General features: G+C 50.9%; 1 protein-coding gene across 1 annotated transcript in view; it reads right to left on the reverse strand.

The window, feature by feature from the left end:
• Positions 1 to 24,505, reverse strand: part of KCNIP1 (potassium voltage-gated channel interacting protein 1) — a 211,210-nt gene extending 186,705 nt beyond the window's left edge. Inside the window, exon 1 of the mRNA XM_046665219.1 lies at positions 24,445 to 24,505. Coding sequence (XP_046521175.1) covers positions 24,445 to 24,505 — 61 coding nt within the window. The remainder of the gene's footprint in view (positions 1 to 24,444) is intronic.
• Positions 24,506 to 25,380: the final 875 nt, after the last annotated feature.

A 25,380-nucleotide genomic window follows, 5' to 3' on the forward strand; every position in this document is an offset into this window, starting at 1 on the left:
CAACTGCTCTCCTCACTGCTCAACATGGATGCCACGGCCACACTTGGAAGGAGTCACCAGAACGTCCCCACCACTGCCTCCAGAGAGCTGTTTGCCTCCTCTGCCACCCTCGCCAGAAATGGCTTCCATACTTCATCCACTTCCTCAGGTGGACCTCTTCCAAATAAAGCCTCAGGTGGCTCCCTTTGTTAACTAAGCCCTCCTGCAAGGGTGGTGGGAAGTCTGAGTGCGAGCTCTTGCCTTGGGGAAGGAGAACTTCTAATGTCAAGAATTCTTCAAACATAGGAAAAGCGTTCAATAGATCCTGGAAAGCCACAAACTGCCTAGAGGCCAGTCCTGCGGGCAGCTCCCTGGGTACGATAGGCAGAAGGGTGTGAGGGAGTCAGGCAGCCCCATCCTTGTCCTTGAAACTCAGCTACATGATGTGCTAAACTTTGGGCAAGTCATCTCACCAACTTGAGCCCCAGTATCCTCATCTACAAAATGAGAAGAGTAATATCAGCATCACTGTATTGTTGGGAGGATTAAAAGGAACAGTTTGCAAAGCCCCTAATATAGTCTCTACACATTAGTTATCATTAATATAATACTCACGAGCCAGTGAGGTCATCACCAACAATAATGACCCTATCCTGGAGTCCCAGCAAACCTCTGTGCTTTGAGTGTATCTATTTATGTTGCCATCTCAACAAATATTTGATGAGCACCTACTGTGCGCCAGGCGCTGTACTAGGCCCTGGAGTGGTAAATGAGAGAGACGGTCTCTGCCTTCCAGAAGCTGGCCATCCAGGAGGAACAAATACATGCAGAGTATTCCGCAATGGGTGACCAGGGTTGTGTAGGAAAGGGTCTCATCCAGCATTAATTCCAGGGGAAACTATTTGGAAGAGAGCATTCAAGGATGGGTTTGGCAAGTGAGCAAGGAGTGGGAGAAGGGCCTTTACAGTCTAGAGACCGACAAGAACCAAGGCATGGAAGGGCAGAGTTGGAGGCACTTTTGGGAAGACTCTATGACTTCGTGACTAAGAGCCTACACTCTGGAGTCAGACTGTCTAATGTGGGTTCAAATCCTAACTCTGCCATTTATAAACTCTTACCCTGGGCAACTTTGTTACTCTACCCCTAAGTCTGTAGTTTGCCATCTGTTCAATGGGAGTAATGAAAATAGAACCATCTCAGAGGCTCACAAGAAGGTGTATGTTCAGCAGTAAGCGCAGAGACTAAGGTGAAGCAGGCGCCTGGCAAACAAAGGTGACAAGGATTTACGATTATTCAGGCCAGAGCTTAGGGTGAACGGTGCCTCGGCACGAGATTAGTCTTTACCAAAACCTTGCATCCTTTAACAAGGCATCCTAAAACATCTAGCGTCTCTGGTGACCCAGCAGCCATTCCTCTTCTAGGAAGAGCTCCTTGGTTTTCTTACTCCTCCAAATACAGTCCACTTGGTTGTTAAGGCAGAATTCGCCTTCCTCCCAGATCTTAGCCAATCAGAGCATAGCACACGGCCAGTCTAGGCCAATGAGAGCCAGCCCTGGGACTTTTCCTGGAACTACTGAGGAGAAAAGTTTCCTGGAACTACTGAGGAGAAGTCCTTTCCCACCGAGGTTGCAGAGCTGGCAGAGTGCAAATCTGGGGCTGCTGGTGGCTACTCATGGCACCTCAAGGTTAGAGCTCTCCTGAGAATGAAGCCAAAAGAGACAGCAGACCCGAGAAGTGGAAATCAACAGATTCTTGTTGACATTTTCCTTGAGCACTTGGATTCAGCTGTGACTGAAGTTAACCCTACATTGGCCTTTTTACTAGATGAATCAAGAAACCCTCTTTTTTCCTTAAACACTTGGGTTTCTGTTGTTTGAAGCTGAATCCTGACTGCTGTAGATTATATGCCCACTCACCCTTCATCCTGCAAAGGGGCCACGGGCCATCTCTGAAGCTAACGATTGTCTCCTATTTGCTAGGACTGCCCGGCTCTGTTGAATAGTTGAATGGAGCCCAGTGGGTTCCTTTCGCACATTCAGAGCATTACCCTGCATGAATGCCATTCCCACATGCCTTCAGAGATGGCATCAGTGAAACCCCTGGGACAAGTCTCCTCCCTCCCACATGAAAAACGGCCCAAAGGCCTTTTAGACCCTTGGATTTCTCTGGCTGGGTGTCTATGACCCTGTGACATCTTGAAGTCCCAGATTTCCTGCCTATAAACAGAGAAGGGGTGTGGAGGGTAATGGGCCCTATTAGCTCTGACCTCTCCAAACAGGCCTGGCACAGGCCCCAGCAGCATCCTTACACCCTTAGACAATTGTTTCCAATCATCTTCCAGACCCCTTGGGAGGATGAACTAAGTTTTCTGGAGCTCCTTTTGTGCCCAGACACTAGACACAACACTTCTCATTTATTCCTCATGTGGCCATACAGGGCAGCCCATTCTACAGATAAGGAAGGTCACCCTGCTAGCAAATAACACAGCAGAACCATCGTCCGGCCTGCAGCTCTTTGCACTAGCCCACACAGTGCCAGGAGGGTCTAACAGGCCTTTGAAACAGCTGTGGATACCCAGAGACAGCCCACTTGCCGCTTACTCCTGAAAAACAGGCCTGCTGTCTGGGCAGGGTACTGGGAGAGCTGCGGGCGCCTGGGGACCAGGGAGCCGCAGCAGCCTCGGTTCCAGAGCAGCTGGCATGCTGAGCCAGAGCAGCTCAGGTGGGACGGGCTGCTGAGATACAGGCTTCCTCCAGGGCAGGTCCCGGGCAGAATTCATCGAGTTCCTACTGGAGTCAATCCTGGATGTTCAGGAAGAGCTCCTGAGGCCTTCCCGAGTTCTCCAGCTCACAAATGCCACCGCGGCATGCCATCTCCCCTGCAAGATGCAGGAAAGGGGAACTGAAAAATAAAGTGACCCCTTTAGAACTGTTGTGTTTGTATAAGCACAGGACAATAGTAGTTTTTGAAACTATTACAATAAACTCTGTCCCCCAAATAAATGCTATGTGGCACTAGACGACATCATTATTTTCAAATCAAAGGTGTTTTATTTTGTTTTTTAAACACTTTCGCTGTTACTGAGAACCCACGGACAGACAGAGGAAAATGCAGCTTTTCTGAGATGTACGTGCTGGGGTGGGCACGTGAGTGTGTAAGCACGTGTGCAAGCTCCAGCTCATGACCCTCCCACACCTCCAGGCCTCCACGGAGCACCATTCAAGTCTGTACTTTCACAAAACAACCAGTGACCACCTACCATGGGTCTTCGAATCCTTCACGAATAGTTTAAAAAGGCCCATGTCAAACTCACGTGCCCGGTTCTCCCACGGCTCTGAGCTGCTGACCTCGGCACGTGGGCTCACACGGCTCCTTACGACATTCGTAGCCCCATTTTAGGGGTGAGCTAACTGAGGTTCCGGGAGGTAAAGTGACTTTTCCAAAGTTGTAGGGAAGCCACAGGGACAGAGTCAGAATCCTCAGCCAGGTCTTCCTAATGTGACACTCACAGAGTTTCTCCTGGACCAGCACCCTGCCTCAGTCTACTTCAGCCCTGCAAACATTCATTCATTCAGTTGTCTCAAATCTCTTTTGTCATAGGGCCAAATACTAGCAACACAGCCTGGAAAGAGCAGAAAAGCCCAGGGCTGGGAGCCCGACAGCCTAGGTTCGAATCTCCCCTGAGCAGTTCTTGACTTCACAGACCTCCCTTTCTCTGCCGGCAGAGATGGGCTACCACGGAATGTCGATGACGACAGTACAGGTGACTTTTACTGAGCATGTACTACGGGCCAGGCACTGTTCTAAGCACTGCAGACTCGGTTCTCACTTTATAGTCACAATGTATACAGTGAGTTTTACAAATGACGACCCTGGATTGCCAGGAAGGTGACAGGGGCATGGAAGTTCACCCAGTTGGAAGGTGGAGAAGGCGGGTATTGAACCAACCACAGGTGAACGTGCCTAATGAAGCCGGGCATTACAGTGGGAACCAGGAAGGTGAGACCCAGCAGGGCTGAGCCGGGCCTGGCGCCTGGTAGAAATTCCAAGGGTGGTTGTAAGATGGAATTGCACGGATCCCCAGGAGAGCAGCCTGGTTGGCTCTGGCAGTCTCAGCAGCCCCGTTTCCCTGGTGACTCTGACACAAGCCCTGTGAGAGATGAGGCAGGACGCGAGGCAGGAGGCACAGCCAACACCCCTGAACTCACCCTCTCCCCCTCGCTGAGGGGACATCAGAGACACTGTTACTGGAATGACTCCCTTCAACCAGGTGGACCCCAGGGAGTCAGATGACTCGCCCCAGCCCCCCACTCTCGTCCTAGGAGAAGCTTCCAGAACACTCCTGCCTCTCCTCAGTTGCCTGGGAAAGGGCTTGTCACCACGTTTGGCTGTCATTGCAATACTGCAGTCTGAGTCAGAGACACACACGGCAGGAAAGGTCAAGGCTCCCGAATTAACTCGAGGAAAAACTGCCAATCAGCGAAGATCCATGTAAGGTTTTCACTGAGGTCCTCCTTCCTCTGCGTTCCAGGGAGGGAATGCACACTGACCATGCGCAGAGATGGGCGCTCTCAGACCCCGGCAGGCTCGGCCGTTCCCACTGGAGATGTGTGCTGACTCTCTGCAAAGTCTCTAGGGGCTTTTACACAGATTACATCCTTTATCCTCAAGACAACCCGATGAGGCAGCTGTTATTATGATCCCCCGTTTTACAGAAAAGCAAACTGAGGCTCAGGGAGGTTAAGTCACTCGCCTGAGGTCACCCAACTGGTAAGTGCTGGAGTCGGGGTTAGGACCCAGGCAGCTTGCAGAGTCCAGGCTCAGCCATCAGAGACCACAGACAAGATCCTTGCACCGCCCCCCACAAACACAGCTGCTTCCCAAGCCCCGGCCAGCCTGGCTCTCCGGTGGGGGCTCTTCCCGCCGCCCCTGGGCACACAGGGAGGCCTGGTAACTGGGGCACCTCAGACTGAGCCCAGCGCCTCGTTAAGACTATAATGTCTCGGACAAAGTTCCCCAGGCCTTGGAAGGAAGCCCACCCCTAACCGTACGGCAACCAGATATCCCCTTATCTGTTTAACCTGGAACAAAACTGATGTGCACGCTTTTCCTCCCACCCCAACCCACTTCTCAGAGGCAGGGGTTCTGCAGGAAGGAAGCCCTCTCACGCCTGGCGAGCCCTCGGAGAACTCCGAGAACTTGACGTCAGAGGGAGCTGTCTGGTCCACACAGGTGGGCCGGGCCTTGGAACAGAGGGCTCCAGGCTGGGCTTCAGGAGTCAGGCTCCTGGGGCCACTGCAGGCAAGGCCCCTCCCCTCTCAGGACCTCAGTTTCTCCCTCTGTAAGATGAAGGTATGGAGTAGTTGCAATCTTTTTTTTTTCGATGTGCTATTTTGAGAGTCCACCTTGGGACATACAGCAAACACCTGATAAAATAGCTGCTGTGCACTAATTATATTCTGAGTGCTCTACATGAATTACCTAACTGAGCCCTCCTAAGAACCCCATGGCATAGGCTCTATTGTTACTATTATTGCTATGTTATAGATGGGAAGAAAGAAGCACAGAGGGGTCAAGCCACTTGCCCAAAGTCACACAGCTAGCAGGTGATGGAGCCAAGATTCAAACCCAGACAGGCTAGCTCCAGAGCCTGGAACATTCACCATTACATTTTCCCATTCCATACTTATATTTTCAGGCACAGTAAAGACACCTTCGAGGAACCAGAAGTGCACAGTCGCATCCAGTAGCACTGGTTGTCATGGAAGTGGCAGAAGATGCAGTGCTGGAGCATGGCCAGATTGGGAAGGGCCTTGAGCACAGCCTTAAGGGGTAAAGTTAGCGCTGAGAGTGATGGGAAACCATTGAAGGGCATTAGGCATGGGAAGGTGTAACCAGATTTACATTGAGAGACGGATCTGGAGGCAGAGGAAGGATGGTTTCGGGGAGGTGAGGGTGGAGGTAGGCAGGCCAGTGAGGAGGCCACTATCAGAAAGCCAGAGACGACCATGGAACCTGGACCTGGGCTGTGCAAATGGGGCAGGAGAAGACGCAGAAGGCAAGAGACATGTCCGCTGTACAGCTGGCGTGACTTGGCCTCAGAGGACATGAGGATGCTGGAGGAGAAGGGGAGGGTTAGAAGACTCTTGGGTTTCTAGCTGGGGGTCTGCTCTGGGAGGATGGGGTGCTGCTGGCCAAGAGGAGAATATGGGCTGAGGCTCAGGCTGGAGTAAGAGGGCAGAGCTCAGCGTGGGGCGTGATGAGTGGCGGGAGCATCTGAAGTAGAGGCCCAGCAGTATGTGGTGATGTACGGCTGAGGCTCAGAGGGTGACGCGGGCGCTGGAAAACGTGACGTCATCGGCATGTAGGTGCTCGTGGGAGGGGATGGGCTCTCCCAGGGAGGCGATGCTTGGAGGGAGTACACAAGAGGGCCTAGGTTAGAACTCTGGGGACCCCCTTGTTGCAGAGGGTGGGCAGAGGAAGAGAGAACTCATCAACTTCCTACCTCTTCGGGCTTTAGGCTTGCCAAGTCCTGGCCCTGCCAGGTAGGATTCTTAGGAAGCTGAATGATTACCCTCCTCTGTCAAACTCAGCTCTGGGAAGCAGTAAGCGGTCGCAGTCCCAGAACCCTGCCTCCTTGCTCTGGCATCAGCCCAGGATTCTCCAGCAGGCTCTGAATCGTGTAATTATCCATGCAATAATTATGCCTGGCAGAAAGCTTTGGCTTTCCTGGGGGAAGGCTTCCCAGAGCATCACCTAAGAGTCCAATCACTGTCAGCCTGCTCTGAGGATGCTCGCTGCAGCCCAAGCAAGCCCTGCCCAAGATCCGTGCTCAGCCCCTAGCCCGAGGGAGCTGAGACATCCCATGCGGGAGCAGTGGGCACCTGTCAGTCTGCCTCTCTGGGAAAACCAGTCAGCAGCCTCGGTGTGGCTTCCTGGATGTACGTAGCTACATCTCAGACTGCTCCCACCCAGCGAGCTTCCGTCATCTCCCACGGCCCTATTTATGACCCAGAGGGAAAAAAATCTATCAACTTGGAGCAAGCTGCTAATCAGTTTACTCGGTTGCCTCGGGTCTTCCAATGTAATTATAATTCTTACTAAGGCACTGGCGAGTGTCAGACTCATTTCAACTGCTGCAGACACGATCACCAAAGCGCCAGGATTCCTTTGTTCCAAACCCTGTATAGACGAGGCTCACAAGGTATGCTTTGGAGGGAAAACGAAGCATGGGATTTTTTTTTCTCACCTCCTCTCCTTCCTGCTTCCTTCCTTACAGAGATCAGGGAGAAGCTGCCAGAATGTCCCACATGCAGCTGAAAACAGACCCAGACCTATGGGGCTGTGAATGTGGCTCCCACATGCTCACACAGGCCGGCCAGAGAAGCCTCGTGATGAGGCAGGAGTGATGCCCAGGGGAGGCTGCTGGCTGCATCCCAGAGACCTCACAAGGTGGCATTTCCCTTGGCGTATTCCCCAGCCTCTGGTCCCCAGCCTTGGAGATTCGGAAACCTGATTTTGCTGGCACACCCAGAAGGGACCCATCTGTCAGGAGAACACTCCCATTAACCCAGATCATGAGACCAAAATATAAACCACACTGAGAAATGGAACTGCCATGCAGAACAGGACTGCTGAAGTTGTCGTGACCAGCATTCTCTCTCCTTGGAGGCAGAGCTGCTTGGGGAGGCACTTTATAATAATAAAGTTTCCTGGGGAATCTAGAATCATCCAGGATGCCGGCTGAACCACTCGAATATTTAATGGCATCAGGCTCCAACTGTCTGCTGCATCTTCTTCCAAGGAGGGAGACGGTTGATACCAGCATCACTCAGGCCACGCCCCTGGTCAGAGCAGGACTTCCTTGGATAGGTTTGCTGTGGACCTTGCCAGCTGACCTCCGGTCCTTGAGTGCCCTTCTCCACGCCCAAGATGACCAAACAGCAGCTGGACTGAGACTCTTTCCCCAGGCAGGACCCCACCCAGCCAACCTTGTGCTCATCCCTGAACTGCCGTCTGTGGCAGGCCTGGCTGTGGTCTTTTCACTACCCCCATCTTGGGCTTCCCCAAGAGTATAAAGTTGTTGCTGAACCAGCTGGAGACCATATTTTCTGCCTCCCATCTACCTGTGCATCTGGGTGGCATTACGAGCAAGCTTTCCCCAATAAAATTTGAGCATAAGTGATGTTTGTCATGGCCGGGTCACAGTGTTTAAGAAGCAGGGAGTCATCTCTACGCCCTTCACCTGGATGTAAAGAAGGCCCTGGGGTTGGCGGAGTGACAAGACGGAACGAGGCTGGATCCCTGAGCGACGACATAGAAGAGAGCTACTTGCTCACCAGGAACACCCACATTCAACCACTGTATGAATGATAAATAAAATTCTGCGTGTTAAACCATTGAAATATCGGGGTCTGTTTGTTACAGCAGCTAGCATTTCCCTAAAGAATACATTGTTCTATTCTAGGCCAACCTCCCTGAGATTACACTCATCCGCCAATGGCGTGTTAAGTGTGCTGAGACTTCAGGTTCACGTTCAGCCACCCACTCTTGTGTCACTCAGAAAGGTGGCTGATGGTGAGAGCTGCGTGTGGATTTTCCTTCCCCGAGTTCTAACTTGATTCCCACAAACTTCCCTCCCAGATATGAGCTGATGTTATTTGCAGATCCCAAGCCACAGGCAGGACATGGCAAGTGAGATTCTGAAAGTACAGAGATTTGTACAAATAAACCAACAACAAATTACTGTAATGTTCTTTCAGCCTGGAAGAGCACACACACACACACACACAGAAAAATAAACTCATAAAAGCAGACCGGAGACAGACAGCCTGGGCTGTACAGAGGGAACAAAAAATGTGAATTTGGTTAGAAGTGGGATGCAAATAAACTTCATCTATCTCCCACACCAACTGTAATCAATTGGTAGTGACTGCATGGAGTGTTGTGTTAAGAAGGATTCTGAGGTCACATTCTAGCTCAGAAGGAAAAAGTACTGTGATGGATGGTCAATGTCTGCCACGCATAGTGGACAAGGGAAAGACAGCACATGCCAGGAATTGTCATACTTGTAGTAGGGACAAGGACTGTGGTGGCAGAGGAGGCTTTATTTATCAAGCCTAAAGCCGGAAACTCACTGGGTCACACCATAACAACCCAAACTGCATTAACCCTCAAATGAGTGCCTATTACGTAGCAGGCATTTTACACAAGCCTTTTCAATTAATCCTCACAGCAACCCTAGAAGGGACCTATTATTTTATTTTACAAAGGATCTGAGGCTCAGAGAGAGTAGGTGACTTACCCAAGATCACACAGCTGAAGAAAGGCAACGCCAGGTTCCAAACCAGGCCTGCCTGGCTTCTAAGTCTGTGCATTAAACCATTACATGGAGCACGCTGAATTAAGTGGGATCTGGATTGAGAGGGGGCAAGTCAGGCGTTTAGTGTGGCTGCTGCCCACTGACATATTAGAGCAACGTGGGGAGGGGGCCATTTCCCAGGCAGCTCAGATGGAAGTGGTATAAAGACTAAATGGGGTTTGGGTTTGAGCTTCCTACAGCCTTTCTCTGTCTCTTGAGTTAGTTTATTCTCCCTCAGAGTTTTGGAAGAAGGCCAAGAAAGGCAAGAAAGAAGGAGAAGGGATGAAATTCTTGTGTTGTCAGTTCCAATGACGTGTGAGCCACCAGGGAGAGACCGCGGAGCTGGCAGGCAGGAGGACGAGGATTTCGTCTTGGGTTGCTTTGAGTTGGCTCTGCTAACTGTGGGAAGCAGCTTCCCTGAGCCTCAACTTCCCCAGATATCAAGTGGAGCTAACACTAGGCAGCAGGTGTAGAATCTGAGGGATGGCACCACAGAGACCTCAGGACAGACCGGCCTGGGTTCAAGGCTGGACCTGCATCTACCACCTGGTGACCTTGGGCCAGTCTCTTCTCCTCTCTGAGCCTCAGCTTTCTCACCTCTAAAACAGAGATAATACCAGTACCTACCTGCTAGGATTGTGTGACAATTAATGAAAGAATTTCGGGGATGTGCCCAGCACAGTGTCTGATGTCTACACAGGGCAACACACTTTCTCTCTCTCCACAAGTGCGCACACACCAAACGCCCTTCAAAGAGCTCCCCCTGATTGGCGCGTAGAGCAGAGTCGCTGGGTGGTATGAGAAGTTTTAGGAGGCCAGCCTGCCTCAGTTTCCCCCCTTTGCAGATTGCATGTGGTACTTTGTACCCTTGAGCAAATTCACCCAGGTTCTGTCCACCCTCCACGCTCTGGCTCACCCCACGTCTTTGCTTGAGTTCACTTCTACCTGGATTCCCTTCTACACCTTTTAACAACAATGACAACTGCAACAATAAAAATGACAACGACCGAAGCATTCTCCCCGCATCGCTGCTTGCTATGGGCAGGCGGCCTCTGCCCGTACTCTACACGTTAACCTTTTCTTCCAGGCTGTTGTTGCCCCCTCCCACCCTTCCTTCATCCCCTTCTTGACTTCGTTCCAGGATTTGGGGGAACAATAAATCAATTCCAGAGCCAGGTAAAGGCTGCAGGCAGCTCTAATCTCAAAACCACTTTGGTCTTCCCATTACCTCCTGTCCTGAGCTGCCCGGGAGACAAATCCCGACCTTCTCTCCACTTACAATTTATTGTCCACACTCTTCCCAAGGAGCCGATGTGGTCAGTATTACTAATCGGACATATGAAGAAACTAAGGCTCACCTAGTAACTTACACATGGTCACGCAGCCAAAGAGAGACAAGTCTGGGGTTTAAGTCCAAGACTACCTGATTTCCAAATTGTATTCCTTATTCAATGGAACAGCACTTGGACCCAAATGCCTACAGGTCTTCCCCACCTTTCTCGGCAACCCCACCAACAATTTCTGATCCATTCAGGAGACCCCCTCAGGCTCAGAGTTCCAGATCAGGGTATTGAAGGTGGAGCCAAGCCACTTGTGATCCACCAACGTGAGACACACAAAGTCTCTGGTCTATCATTATTCACCCCTTATTATATTCTCTCTCCACTAGTGATAGAAATAATAAATGATACTGACATTAAGAACTGCTACCATGTATTAAGCCCTTACTATGTGTCACATACCTAAGAGCCACAGGAATCCTACAATGTTGGCGTGTGAGCATTTCTTTTCCACAATGAACGGCGGCCCTACAGTTTCCTCTAATATGCCCTGGGCAGAAGGAGGGCTGTGGAAGCACTGGACCCGAAGCCACTTGTGTAATCCCTCCCGGGATCAGGGGGAGGACTTGCTGCCAAGAAGAACATCTCCAGAGGCAGGACGTGCCTTTCATTCCCGCTGCACAGAAAGGGTGCTGAGAAGGGAGGTATGGACACTCCAGAAGCAGCTAGTGGGAGATGCCATTTTCTCCACTGGTCCCTGTGCTCAGTGAGTGCAGAATCAGGGCAGAACACGGTCAGCCAGGCTGACATCCAGGGGCTCCTGGGTAGTGTAGGTGCTGAGTCTTCCCAGCTCCAGATAAGAAGGGGTGCTGAGATGTCCATGCTGGTCACCGTGTGAGTGCAGGGACATTCTGACGTGATGGAGAGCTGGTGCCTGATAACCCCATATACTTTCAGAGAAGAGACATTTAACTCTGATGAGTCCATTCAAGAGCACAGTCTGTGTCCTTCTGCACGGCTATTCTTTCATTCCACAAATATTTATTGAAGACTGACTATGTACCAGGCACAGCACAGCTTGTACGAAAATGATTCTGAAAGTACCAACCATGAATAAGAGGAGAAATCTAGAGGCCTGGGCTGATTTGTCTTATTCTTTCCTACTGTTAAAAAACACATCTTGGGGATTCAAATTCTGGGGGTTGGAAATCCTTCTGTGTAGCCTAGTCAAAGAAGATGGATTGGACAAAGGGAATGATGGCCTCAAATCCACCAGTGCCACCACCACCATTACCACCATTATCCCACCACCAACACTACTACTAACACCCCTATATCACCACCACCATCATCGCTAGCATCATCCCTACCATTACCCCACCATCACTAATACCGCCCCTCACTGCACCACCACCATCGCACCTTCATTGCGACCACCGCCACCCCTATCATCAACGTTATCCCTACTATAATCATCACCATTACCACTAACATCATCATGCTCCAACACTATGATGAATGCCACCTATCGTCACCCCCATTACTACCATTAACACGCCTAGTATCTTCATTGTCACCCACACCTCTGCCATCATCATTATCCCTACTATAATCATCACTACCACCAATAACATCGTTCCCTATCACCACCATCATCACTACCACCAACACCACCATCACCACCATGAGTATCATCACCACCACCATCAAAATCATTACTACCACGAAGATGATGATCATCATCTACATATTGATACCCACCATTTATGCATTGCCTTACAGTTTACTAAACACTTAGATTCACGTTATCTCATTTAATCCCCATGATGATCCAATGAGTTGATTTCATGACTGTTGCTGTTTAACAGATGAGGAAACTGACATGCAGACAGGGGTTAAACAATTTGCTTAAACCGCACAGCTTGTAAGTGGTAAGCTGGGACTGGCCCTGGGTTCTATTTCACCCAACACTCACACCTTTTTCTCTCCACCAACTCTAAGTAAGCCGTTATGGAATGATCTCTAATGCTCTATGTTTTTGCACTAAACCGTAGTCTCTGACATTCACATCCTGTGGCTATGCTGTGGGGGCCTCAAAGCTGTGCCCAAGCTTCTTTGCTACATTATCCCAATTAGGGCACCCCAAATCCTTGTGCATCTCTGTGAAATGTCAGTTTAAGTCACCAAGCACCAATCCTGTGCCCAGAACTGTGTATGGCTCCTCGGAGGAGCTCAGCAGGGCAGAAAGAAAGGTCCCGGTCCTTGAGGAAAGCGTACTCTTACTGGAGAGTCGGGGACTGTTTACAGGGAGTGATTATGGAGCCATTCAAGGCAATCAATTGCTCAGTCATGCAAGACAAACAGGGAGTGCGCTGGAGAAGGATGGGCAGGGAGTGGAGGTGGGCTGAAGTGATCACTGGAGACTTTTTGGGAGACAGCGGGGGTGAGAGGGGATAGTCCTGCTCCCTACTCACTTCTTCCTTTCCTCGTCCTTGCTACCTACTACCTTCCAGGACCTTTCCTCACCTTCCTGTTTGTGCACAGCCTGACTGTCTCTGCCTCCGTTCTGTCCCCTCCCATTTCTGATGACAGCCTTCCTATCGATATTCTCCAAGTCACAAAAGTGCAAAACATCACTGTTGTCTTTATTCCCTTTCCTTTGTCTTTATCACCTTCAGTGACCTTGCTCAAGCTATTCCTTCTGCTTGGAACTTCATTAGCCTACAATCCTGCATGCGCCAAGCCCCAGCTCTTTTATCAACCTCAAATACCAGCTCCTTCAGGCACCCTATCGAATTCCCCAGCCTCATCCCTCAGCGAGAGATGCTCTCTCCCTCCCCCGACTCCCCACAGAGCAACACAGTCTGCAGTTTAGTGACGTTAGGTGCCCAGACACAGGCTAGCCTGGTGACCGAGCGTGCAGGTGCTGGAGTCACACCATCTGGGTTCAAATCCTGGCTCGGCCACCCACAAGAGGTGAGACACTGCACATTTCCTACAGCCCCTGTTCTTCAGTTTCCTTATCTGTAAAGGGTCTGGTAATAGTGCTGACTTCCTCGCGATGCTGTAAAGCTTAAATAAAACCAAGCTGCTAAAGTGTCCAGCACATACAGGTCTATTGATTTGCTGCCAATATCATTATTGTTGTAAAAGTGAAGCACCCAGAGGGCAAAGACAGTGTCCTACATACTTTAATCTCCTTCCAGCAGCTGCTTTTTCGGGGGAAGGCAGATGGGAGCCTAACTTGGCTTCAGTACAGGCTACACGATGTGGATCAATGCACAAAGTGACCACTCTGGAAGGTCAGAAAGAACCAGGCACGGCAGGATGGTAGCACAAGCCGAGGACAGACGGAACAGGCAATGGGGAGGGACAGGGTGCCCCCGAAAAAGTCGGGGCAGCATTCAATACTCAACCTTTAGGCCCAGGCCTTCCCACTCCTCCTTATAACGCACCCTGTGGGTATAGCCAATAACAAGGCGCTTCTAGGAAATGAGGGGTGCCTGCCTTCGGAGCCAGTCAGAGCTGGTGCGAATCTTGGTTCTCCCACCAGCCAGCTGGGGGGACTTGGGCAAGTCCTGTCTTCCTGAGCCTCAGTTTCCTCATCTATAAAATGGAAGATCAGGGCCTGCTTCTTGTATGTGAGAGTTCACCCGTGAAATGGGAATAGTCACAGTGCCTACCGCATAGGGTTGTTGTGAGGATTAAATTAGTATAACCTATCAAAAGCACTTAGAATAGTACTTGGCACAAATGCTATTTAAACGTTTCATGTTACTATTCTCCTTCTTATCACTATTTTAAGAGCTTTGGAAATATGATTTGTGTCATTATTTGTCAACACCTTGCACCATGCCTGGCACACAGTAGGTGCTCAATACAGATGAGATTTTTCTTTTTCCTGTCCTGTTCCAACTCATGTTGAAATACTCATCAGGCACATTCAAGAGATGCTTAGAGCATCAGCAAAGTAGAGGCAACAAAATGGTGAAAAAACATGTTTGGAAAGTAGATTATATTTCAAAAAAGATCATCAAAGTAGTCATCATGGGAAAAATCCAAATTTTACCAGACTTCCTTAGACTTATTTTACTGTTTTTGTTTTGACTTGCCTAAGTAGCAATTAGTGGGGCTGGGATGGGGGCGCCTAATCATTTTCGCCTTAGGGCCTTTAGGGCTTAGAGTCCTGCGCCAGCCCAGTGCTGGCCTGGGGGAAAGGAACAGAAGCGAGCCCCCTGCTGCCCACACTAGGTGAGCAGGGAAGCCTTTGTGAGAGGACCCCCTTGCGTGTGCAGTTGGGCCATTTGGGAGAGTCCTACGTGAGTGAGTTCCAGGGACGGAGAGGAAGTGCCGCCTCAGCCACACACAGATGCCAACGCACTGGCTCCCTCATGGCAGCTGGGTGCCATGTGGCCTCCAAACCCTCCTTCAGCCGCTGGCAGAGCGCTCCTCTCGCTGGGGCCCAGGGTCAGCATGGGTGAGGTGCTGACGGGGCCAAGAGGAGGCCAGTGCTGTCATTTTCGGTTCCGGGAGCTCCCATGCAGCAGCAGTGGTTCAGCCTCTTCTTGGGGATGGGGGTGCTGCGTGTCCTGGACGTGCCCTCAGGCTGGAGAGGAGGCCACGTGGTGGGTTGCCTTGGAATCAGACACACTTCAAATCCTTGCTCTCTACTCAGCAGACAATCACAGAACCTCCCAGAACCTCGGTTTCCCACTTTGCAAAGTGGGAGTAACGATACAACCACCCCAGGAGGACTGTAAAAATGAAAGGAGATTAGGCACGCAGAGGGTCTGCGACAGAGCAGGCTCTCAAAAACTCCGCATCCCTCCTCCTCAAGCAATATTTCCCCATCTCTCCAATTTCCGCCCCAAACAAGCCTGGCGACCCTGGATGAGTCCTGCTTAATCGCTTAGCGCAGGAAGCTTTCTACAACAACCAGGAGGATCATTTGATTTTCAACAGAGAAGTCTTATCGTGTCCCCTAAAAAAGGCGTTTGACTCTCATGTTTCAGGCCCTTCCTTCGTCCATTAGATTCCTACTAACTCCTGTCAAATCTTCTGCCTTCAAATCCCACACAAAGGCTTTGCCCATAAACCAGGCTGCCAGGCTGCTCTGGGATTCTGAGCACCGTCGGTGCAATCACTCCTGGAGAGAGGTGTCTGGCCCCCACGGCTCTGTCCTGCACCCCGTCCCGGCCTACGGTCGTGGAAGCAACTTAGATGAAGACCCAGAACGCCTCCTCATCATATCTTCAGGCAGCATAGGACCTGGAGGGATAGCTCAGGTGATGGCTGGAGGAGTGAAGGTTTAGGATCTCACTCATCTGGGATAACAATTAAAATTAGTAGATTACACCTTAATGGGCATTTATAGTCCCACACTTTAGTTTTAATGAAAAAAAGAAAGAAAAGCTCAGTTGCAGAAATGCTAATCTGGAGAAATCTGATTTCATAGCAACTCAGATGAAGACAAGCAGGGCTGGGGAGACCTAGAGTTCAGATCCCAGGCCTGACACTCAAGCTGTGTGACTGTGGGCCAACCACTCACCTTCTCTGGACTCCATTTTGTTATCATAAATGAGACTTGAACCAAAAGGCTTTGAAGGTCCCTTCCAGCTTGCTATATAATCTTACAACTATATGTGTATATATATATATATATATGTACACAAACACACACATATATATGTGTGTATATATATATTACATTACATTATATATTACATTATAATTTAATATTATATTAAATAAATTTAATTTAATGTAATATTACATTATAATTTAATAGGTAATTATAACATCTTATAATTACAAGCATATACACACACACACTATAATCTGTGCTCTAGGTCAGTGCTTCTCAAACTTCAGTGGGCATATGAGCCACCTGGAGTCTAATAAATTGCAGTTTCTGATTCGATGGAGGTCTGAGACTGTGTTTCTAACAAGCTCCCAGGTGATGCCAAGGCTGCTGGTCTGAGGACCGCACTTTGAGTAGCGTGGTTCCAGACGGTAATAACTTACCGCTGGCACATTCTTGAGGTCTTCTGACCCCTGTACCCTTACATGCCTTATTGCATTTAATCCTCATAACAATCTTGGAGGTAATCGCTATCAATATCCTAATTTTCTAGATGTGGAAATGAAGGTTCACAGAGGCAAGGTGACCTGCCTGAGGTCTCATAGCTAATAAGGTACAGAGCCAGGTTCTGCATCCAGGTATAAGAGCATATGCCCGTAACCGCCACACCACATACAGATGTGTACTATGGATTTAGGCCAATGTGTGGCTAAGGACCGAGGGAACTAATAAGAGAGTGGGAGAAAATAACCAGCAAGTTCTTGGTTTGTTTCCTTTGCAGTGATGACCACTCATCCCCTGACTGACCCCTCCCTGCCCCTCTGGACCATGTGAAAACACTGACGGATTCTGGTGCCTGATTCCGAAGGTTTGAAATTCTAACGTGCTTGGAGATATCTAAGCGCTCGATCCTTCACTGACAGGCAACGATGGCTGTAACAAAGGGAGAAGAATTTAGTTCACAAAGATGATTAGAGCAGAGGAGAGATGTTTAATCCTATTAATGAATTTGCTAATTGGCCTTCTGCCCCCAATCATTTCCTATTCAGGCTTTTGCAGTGACAGATTAAATGGAAACAGATCCAGGGGCGGTTTGAGATGGGGCTGAACGCATTTGCTCAAGGCCTGCAGATGGCTTGGTTGTTCCGTGTGGCTAATGAGGTGCTTCAGTCTATCCCTGAATGCCTTCTCCCCAGCCTCCACACTCCCCTTTCAGTTTTATCCTGAGGCGAGGCCAGGAGAGGAAGGGGCTGGTGTGGTGCTTAAGAGCTCAGGCTCTGGGATCAGCCAGAACCAGGTGCTGCTATCTACAAGCTGTGTGACCCTGGGCAAGGCACTTCCCTTCTTAGGGCCTCAGGTTCCACATCTGCAAAATGGGAACTGTAACAGAGTCTGTTCTCCAAGGCTGGGAGGAGGTTAATAAAATAACAGGGGAAAAAAAGCAGAGCAAGGTGCCTGGCACAGAGCGAGGCCAGAGCAATGTTAGTTATTGTTATTACGAACGCTGGCAGATGAGCCATGCTTTCCTATCTCACCACTGGGAATTTCTTTCATCATCTAACATTGACAGCTTCCTATACGAGTTATCAGAGAAACTGCTGTGGGTTCCAGTGGCCATGGTTGTGATGGCTCTGGGCCTCAGGAGAGAACCAGAGGCCACAGCTCAAAAGGACAGAGATCACCAAGGACTACCCAGTCATTGCAGAGATGGAGCAAGAGAGGAGGGAGGGACCTGCCCTGAGATGGGAAACAAGCAGCAGCAAAGCCAGTCCTACCCGGGGTGCTAAAATCATCTCCCCTATGTGCACGCAGCGCTCGCTGCTTCCTTGACCCCTGACACGGCCCTCTAAGGGAAACACTGTCATTGTCCCCACCTCACAGAGGAGAAAACTGAGGCTCAGAGAGGTCCAGCTAAGAAGTCACAGAGCCAGAGTTTGAGCCCAAGTGTCTTACTTTAACTCCGTCGTCCTAAGCATTACGCAATGCTACTGCTAGCCCCCGGATTCGAGTCGAGGGCAGGACCCATTTCCCCACACTGCCTCAGCGAGGTTTTCAGTTTGGGCTGGAATAACAAGAATTAATCCAAAATCCTGCTCCCATGGCTAGAGTATTGGAAGCTAGCGATATCCCAACTGATTACAGCTACTCACCGAAGGTGACCTATTTAAAATACTACCCAGAGGGAAGGAAGCATTCAAAGACAAGTCAAGTTTCTCTGGAGGTCCCAGGACCCTGAGTCTCTCCTCTCTCTCTCTCTGCCCCTAGCACTGCTCCCTCTCTGCCTGATGAATGGCAGCATCAGCTCCAGGGCCATTATGTAGAACCATGCAGCTCTTCTTTCCATGAGCAGACCTGAATTTCTTGTCTGCGCCGCTGCGTTCCTGCACTACTCAGAGCCATCAAGAACACACGGCCTGGTCCATCCATCCTTACCTCCACCTCAGCCGACATCCATCAAGTCTAGACCCAAGATCAGGCCTGACAGAGGCCCTGGAATAAGACTCATTCTCTGAGAGCTAATCAGACAGATATATGTGTAAATCCATAATCACATCATGTTTAGGATTGTAGCAAGGGGAAGCAGCACCAGCCGTAGGGGAACAGGGGAGGGAGAGATGTGCTCTGCCTGCAGGAGCATGGGAGGGGGTGACACTGAATGAGGTCTTGCAGCACATGTAGGAGTTCACCAGGTGAATGGGGAGGGGGAGGTGGAGGCAGAGTGGGGAAGCCAGAGTGGATCTTGGGCAGAGAGAACATCAGAGAAACAATGTTAAAGGGCACTGAAGTGATTCCTCAGGAACAAATAAATGCGTAGACAAATACACAGGTTCTTGATCCACCCAGACAAGGTAAAGCTGAACCTGAAATACAAGGAGGCCATTCTGGCTCAGTCCTTGCTTTACTTTCTTGAATGAATCAACAAAAGGGTAAAAGCTTAGAGATACTTTCCATCTTCCCACCTTCCCCAAGGATACCGCACACCTGCTGGCATCCAAAAAGTTACAGGACTCTTCTTGACTGAATTTATCATTTTCAGCTTTTGAAGAAGTATTTGATATAAGTTTACTACTGATTATCTGTACCAGGGCTCCCCATACTGACTCCTTCCAAGTTTGACGGTGAGGGGCTTAGGTCCAGGATTTGCGTAGCATGACGATTAATGCCCTTCATGCAAAGACAGTCTTTCACTACAGCCTTTCTAAGACTTCGTTACTCATTCCTTAATTTACGGACATAATCATTCATTCATGTACTCTTTTCTTCACACATTCCTTCCGTCATTTGACACTTCCTTTGCTTCCTTTCAGTCACTCATTTTATCCCCCTACTTACTCACTCCTTCATTCTTCCACTCCCCTGTTAATGTATGCACTCACTTGTTCACATGCATATTTATGAAGCATTCAATGAGCAAAACCCTCCTAGGTACACAAAGAGGGCCGGCCCCTTTCCAGGCACCAGGCGGAAAACCCCACGGATTTTAGCAGTAGTCCCTTTACTTCCATCTTTCTGTCTTTCCATCTCCCTCTTTCTGTTTGCCTTGAGCTCCACTGAGTTCCTTCTGGGACTGAGGGACCAGAACTGTGCCCGGCGCTGGGAGTGGGCTCCCCATGCTTTTTCAACTTCCAGGGGGCTGGGGAGTGGGAACGCTGTCTCTGCACTTGCTTGCTAAATGGTAAACAGATTCAGCACATTTAGTGGACGAAGCCAATTCAAAGCCAGCAGACCAAATAACAGAACCCATTCCAGGCAGAGGGCTGGGAACTGAGATTCCAGCAGGAAGCTAACTTTTCCGCAGGGTCCGCAATTCTAGGAAATAACAGAGAGTGGCCAACCATTCTATTATTTATAATTTCCTCCAGAAAAGATTTACCGAGTACCTACTAAGTACGAGAAACCAAGCTGAGGACTGTGAAGAATGATTCAGACAAGCTCCCCTCCGAGAAGCTGACACTCTGGGGGTGGGGGGAGGGCGTCAACATCTCCATCAATTGCCTAATTCAAAGCATGACTTGAGAGTCATGAGAGTGTACACCTGAAAAGATTTAGGAATTTAAATGGGAGAAGTCACTTCTTTCCAGGCCTTGGGGAAGCCTTCCTGAATGTGGAAACAGTTCAGTGAAGTCTTGGAATGTGGGTAGAATTTTAACTATTAGACAAGGAGGTGGGAGGAAGGGTAATACAGAGTGAAAAGGCTGGACAAAGACACAGACACAGGTAACGCCCAAGGCACGCACAGCTCTGTAAATCAGTATTCCTCTTTTAGAGATAAGGAAACTGGCATCTCCAAGGTGAAAAGACTTGCCAAAGGTCCCTTGGGCCCAGGCTCTGTGGAGGCAGAGCCACTGCTTCTGTACGCCTCGCTGCCTCTCGTTGGTCTCCCAGATGTCTCTCAGTTGAACAAGCTGCCCCAAGCAACAAACCCCAAAACAGCCTCAACAGGAACCCTCTGCCTCCATCGGTTCCCCAAGGTGCTCACGGATCTAGGAGTCAGGGGACCGGTCCCATTTGTCTCTAACTTGCCATGTGGTCTTAGAAAAAGCATCCAATAGCTGTGGGATTTGGTTTGCTCATCTATTCAATGAGCACTCTGGAGATCCCAAGCTCGGCCCTTCCTGGAGGTTCTGAATGCCTTCTCTTGGTCATGGAGGACTGATAATCCAGGCACCCGTGCAACAGGGGCTTATTTGCTTATTGGCGATCTCCATGGAGACGGCCTTGGCCCAGTGACGTCTCCCTAAATTCTTTTGCCCTCCACAGGCCCAGCCGCTGCACCTGCATGATCCCCCTGGTAACCCCCACACCTCAACCCCTCTCATTTACCCATTCAAGCCCAGAGCAGCGTCCTTGGCATAAGGAGCACATGCAGACGACTGGAGCCTGGGGCTGGCACGCAGAGGCTGAATCCCCGGGGCAGGCTCTTCCCTTTCTTATTTACAGACTAATAAGGATCCCAAACAGAGACGAGGACAGGAAAGGAATGTGATTGTTTTTATTCTGTGACATAGCTCTTAAATTACTTTGGATTTCTGCTGCCCTCAGGAAGCTCTCCCCGCACACCCAGGTTGGGCCAGGGACGTCCCTCTTTCAGCACCAATTATACGGAGCTTTTGCTCTATTTAAAACATATGTATGTGTTTCCAAATTATATTTTCGAAACGTGCAGGGTATTCTTGGAGCAAGATACGATGTTTTCAGGACCAACCACAAAGCAGAGGTCAGCGCGGGCTGCAGCAACAAGACCAGCATCTGCGCATTGGGTTTTGGGTCCTAGTTACGTGGGCAGGGCTGGAAGAGGGCTCCAGAAACGAGTGGTTAGGGCTCCCAGAGGCACTGACCACTGCCAGGACGGCCTTACTCTAGGCATTTGGAAGGCCCAAACAGTAGAGCCATGAATTGAATAGCAGCTAAAATGTGCTGACCACTTATTACGGAGCAGAGCTTGTGCTAAGCGTTTGACTTGCATTATCCCTGGAATCCACACAACACAACAGCTATTTTCAGATGGCAACTACTACCGTCCCTGTTTTATAGTTGAGGAAAACAAGGCTTAGTCATCCAGCTAGCAAGTGGTAGAGCCTGGATTTGAACCCGGCAGGGAGACTGATTCCTGAGTCGAAGATGTGCACCACTCTTCTGACTGCTTCTAATTAGATCTGAGCCTGATGCCCCAAAGACCACAGCAGCAGCTCTAGTAAGAGCATCAGCAATAAAAATCTTCCAGTTTGAGAACTGGGTGGAAGCTGAAGAAATGTCTAATGTAACTTCTTCCTTTTGCAAAGGAGAAACTGAGGTCCTGAGATGGGAAGGGACTTGGCCAGGAGGTGATCCCTGACCATTAGCCTCCCCGTCCGGTTTCCAAGCTGCCTCTCTCTGCAAGAAGAATCTTCTGCTCTTTAGCATGCCGTGGAAGAAGCCAGTAAGATAAGACTCTGCTCTGGAGCACATACCTGGAGGAACGTACACAGCCAAAGCGCTGGACAATTCCAGCCAATGTGGTGGGACTCTGCAAGAGAGATGACCACTTGGTGCTGGGCAGCTTGTCCTGGCAGCCCGCCCCAAAGCCCTGGACCCACTATGAGCTTCAAGCAGGCACTGTTGTGAGAGTTAAATGAGAGAACGCAGAAAAAGCTCCCAGCACTGCGTCAGGCACACAGTAGGGGTTCACTGAATGCAGGCACCCCCCTCTTCTCTAGAATCCTGGGAGAGAGAAGCAAAGAGCTTTGGCCTCTGGGAATCCTGTGGGAATTCATCCAGGGTGACCTGGAGTTTTGTGTAGGAGAAGGGAATGATAGACAGTAACGTCTGAGTAATGTCTGAGCTCTTAATCTTTGCCCAGCCCTATGCAAGGAGCTCCATATTCATCGTTCATTTGATCTTCACATCCTTACAACAATCTTCCCTGGGTTCTTGGTGGCTGCAGCCAACACAGTATACGAACTGAGATCTTCCCTCCCTCCACTTCTCACACATCCAGTTTCCAGTGTGAGGTAGTATTCCCAAACATTTTATGGATAAGATAACTGAGGCTTAGAGAGGTGAAGGCACTTGATTGAGGTCACAGAGGGAGGGGGTGATGGAGCCGGAATTCACACCCAGACTCCACTGGACTCTAGAGTCCAAGATCTTTCTGTGACACCTCGCTGCAGGAGTGCCACAGGCACTGAAAATATTTTAAAACAAACTCCTGAGTTTCTTGTTGCCATTGTCCCCTGGCCTCTGGGACTTCATGGTGGTCAGAGAGATGATGGAGGAGAAGACAGGGATTTGGTGCTGAGCTCTGTCCCCAGGCAAGCAGTATCTGAGGAGCTGTGAGAAGCAGGGTTCTGGATGTCAAGGTCCGGGACCAAGGCCTGCAGACCTGTCCTGCCCAGGACTGGTAAAAGGGCAGCCAGTCCCTTCCCTGCCAGCGGATGTGTAACTCAGCTGGACAAATGGGTCAAAGCCTCTTCCCATGTTCTCGGCCATAAACGCCAACCCAGCCTCATCCCCCAGGGTCTCCATCCAGAGATCTCGCTCCTCAGTGTTCAGCCAGCCTGATGTCTCTAGGGGTTGGACCAGACGCCCAGAGCTCTTGAGGACAGGTTACTCATGGGCAACTCTGCGATGCAGACTTCCCCAATGAGTCAGGCGAGACCAACCAAGTCCTAAGAGTAGACTCACTGAGCCCCCTCGGGTCCACCATCATCCTAAAATAGTTCTAACGACCATCCAGAATAAGGGGTGGGAGCTGCAACCCCCACGGGTAACCTGAACTTGGGCTCCAACGGCCGAACTTGAAGGTTTAAGTGGCAGGTTACTTAAAATTCTTCCACTACTCACAATAATGTTTAAGCATTAAACAAAACAAAACAAAACGAAACCCATCATTTTCTTTTTCCTAACTGCATCCAGTCTCTTTATTCCAACAATCAACTTTGTACCTGCTGGACAGGAGGCCCGCGTGGCCCCCACGGTGCAACACATTTGCCCCTACTTCACATGGACTCATGTGACAGCTGTCCCACTGGTGAGATGGGCAGGTCTCAGCTGGGGACCAGGCAGGAGGGACTCCAGGATATTATGCTTTCTAATCCTTGCTGTAAGCTCACGTCTCTGCCACACCTTGACAGTGCCCTCAGCTCCTCAGTGGTTCCCAGAGCAGGGCAGCACCCTATGTGAGGCCCTGGCTGCTGAATCCCTGAGACCCCAGGACGTGAGCCCTGGGACTGTTACCAACGGGCACGAGCTGATTCCTTTTGGCTTGCAGAGGTGTACTGGGGTGGGCAGACGGAGCACTCCCTGCCTGAAGATGGGCTCCCAGGTCTGCACCAGCATCGCCGCCCGGGAGGAGTGTGAGAATGTGTGAGCACCCTCGCTAGGTGCCCACAGTTGCACAAATGCCAGCCGTCATGAGAATGAGAAGAGCTTCCCAACATTTCCACCCAGACAATCCAGTCACCCCCACCTGTGAATCTGCCTCTTCCTTCTGCTCCCAGAGATCTCCCTGGGGGGAGGGTCCTGGCATCTGGTGCCCCAGAAGGGTCCGGTTGCCCTTGGGGCCAGAGCCCACTCTGGCTCCCTCCTCTGCATGCTCACACTAACCCTCCCGCCGGTTTGTTACTCCTTTGGATACAGGAATCTGAACCCGCTCCTCATGGAGAGGAGGGTCGGGCCAAGGCAGGCAGGTGGCACGCCCCAGCTCAGCACCGAGCACCCCCAAACCCAGCCAGGGGAACAAAAGGAAGAAGGAGATGGCTTACCTTTCGAGGGTCGCCTTTGTTTGGTTTGCAGAGAGGAGAAGGTGCCCATGACGGCCCCCATGGCAGCAAAGACTTGTATGCGACTTGGGACCCCGCGCCTTGCCCCTCCCCTCCCCTGGAAAGAAATCAGTGTGTATCGTCTACTCCGAATTGGAGGAGGAAAAAAGCACCGGCAGCTCGTCTGCAGCTTGGTATTCAGCGAGCGTGGAGCTGGGGCGCTGGGAGCCTTTTCTTTCCCTCTTCAGCCCGGCACATGCCCTGACTCACGGGGCCAGCCGCTTCTGGCGAGCTTTCGGAACCCGGCCCGGCGGCTGCCCTCGCCAAGGGCCGAGGACGATGCCCCGCAGGCTGCCTGGCGCTGGACACGGGGCCGGTGCGCTCGGCGGCCGAAGCTCCCGAGGCAGCGCCGCGCGGTGCGGGAGCCGCTCCGCCCGCCCCTCCTGCCGCACGCTCTCCCGCCTCCCCTCCCGGCGCTCGGGCTGGGTCTCGGGGGGCCGAGTACCAATCATGAATGAACAGAGCCGGGCGGCGTGGAGGGAGCCGCGCGCCTGCCTGCCGCCTGCCCGCGCTCGAGGGAGTCGCAGCGGCTCGGAGAGCGGCGGGCGGCCAGCCCGGGAGAGGCGAAGAGGGGCGGGGCGGGGGCCGGGGCGCGCGGGGGGCGCCTGGCTCTGCCCCCGCCCCCGCGCGCCCCCACGGGCGCGGGCGTGCGGGCTCCGGAAGCTGCGCTCCTGGGCACGCGGACCCGGGGCCCGGCACCGGGCTGATGGGTGGGGTTCCGGGGTAGCAGATTGCTCCCCGGGAGAACGTGTGTGTCCCTGTATGTGGTGCAGTATTTCGTTTGACTTCCAGGGAAATCTTATTTAACCCACCGCCTGAATTCATGGGGTGGGGAAAAAGTCTGCCCCACCCACGGAGGGATGAAAAATATACATCCAA

This window comes from Equus quagga, chromosome 7, assembly GCF_021613505.1.
Source record: "Equus quagga isolate Etosha38 chromosome 7, UCLA_HA_Equagga_1.0, whole genome shotgun sequence".
Lineage (NCBI taxonomy): Eukaryota > Metazoa > Chordata > Mammalia > Perissodactyla > Equidae > Equus > Equus quagga.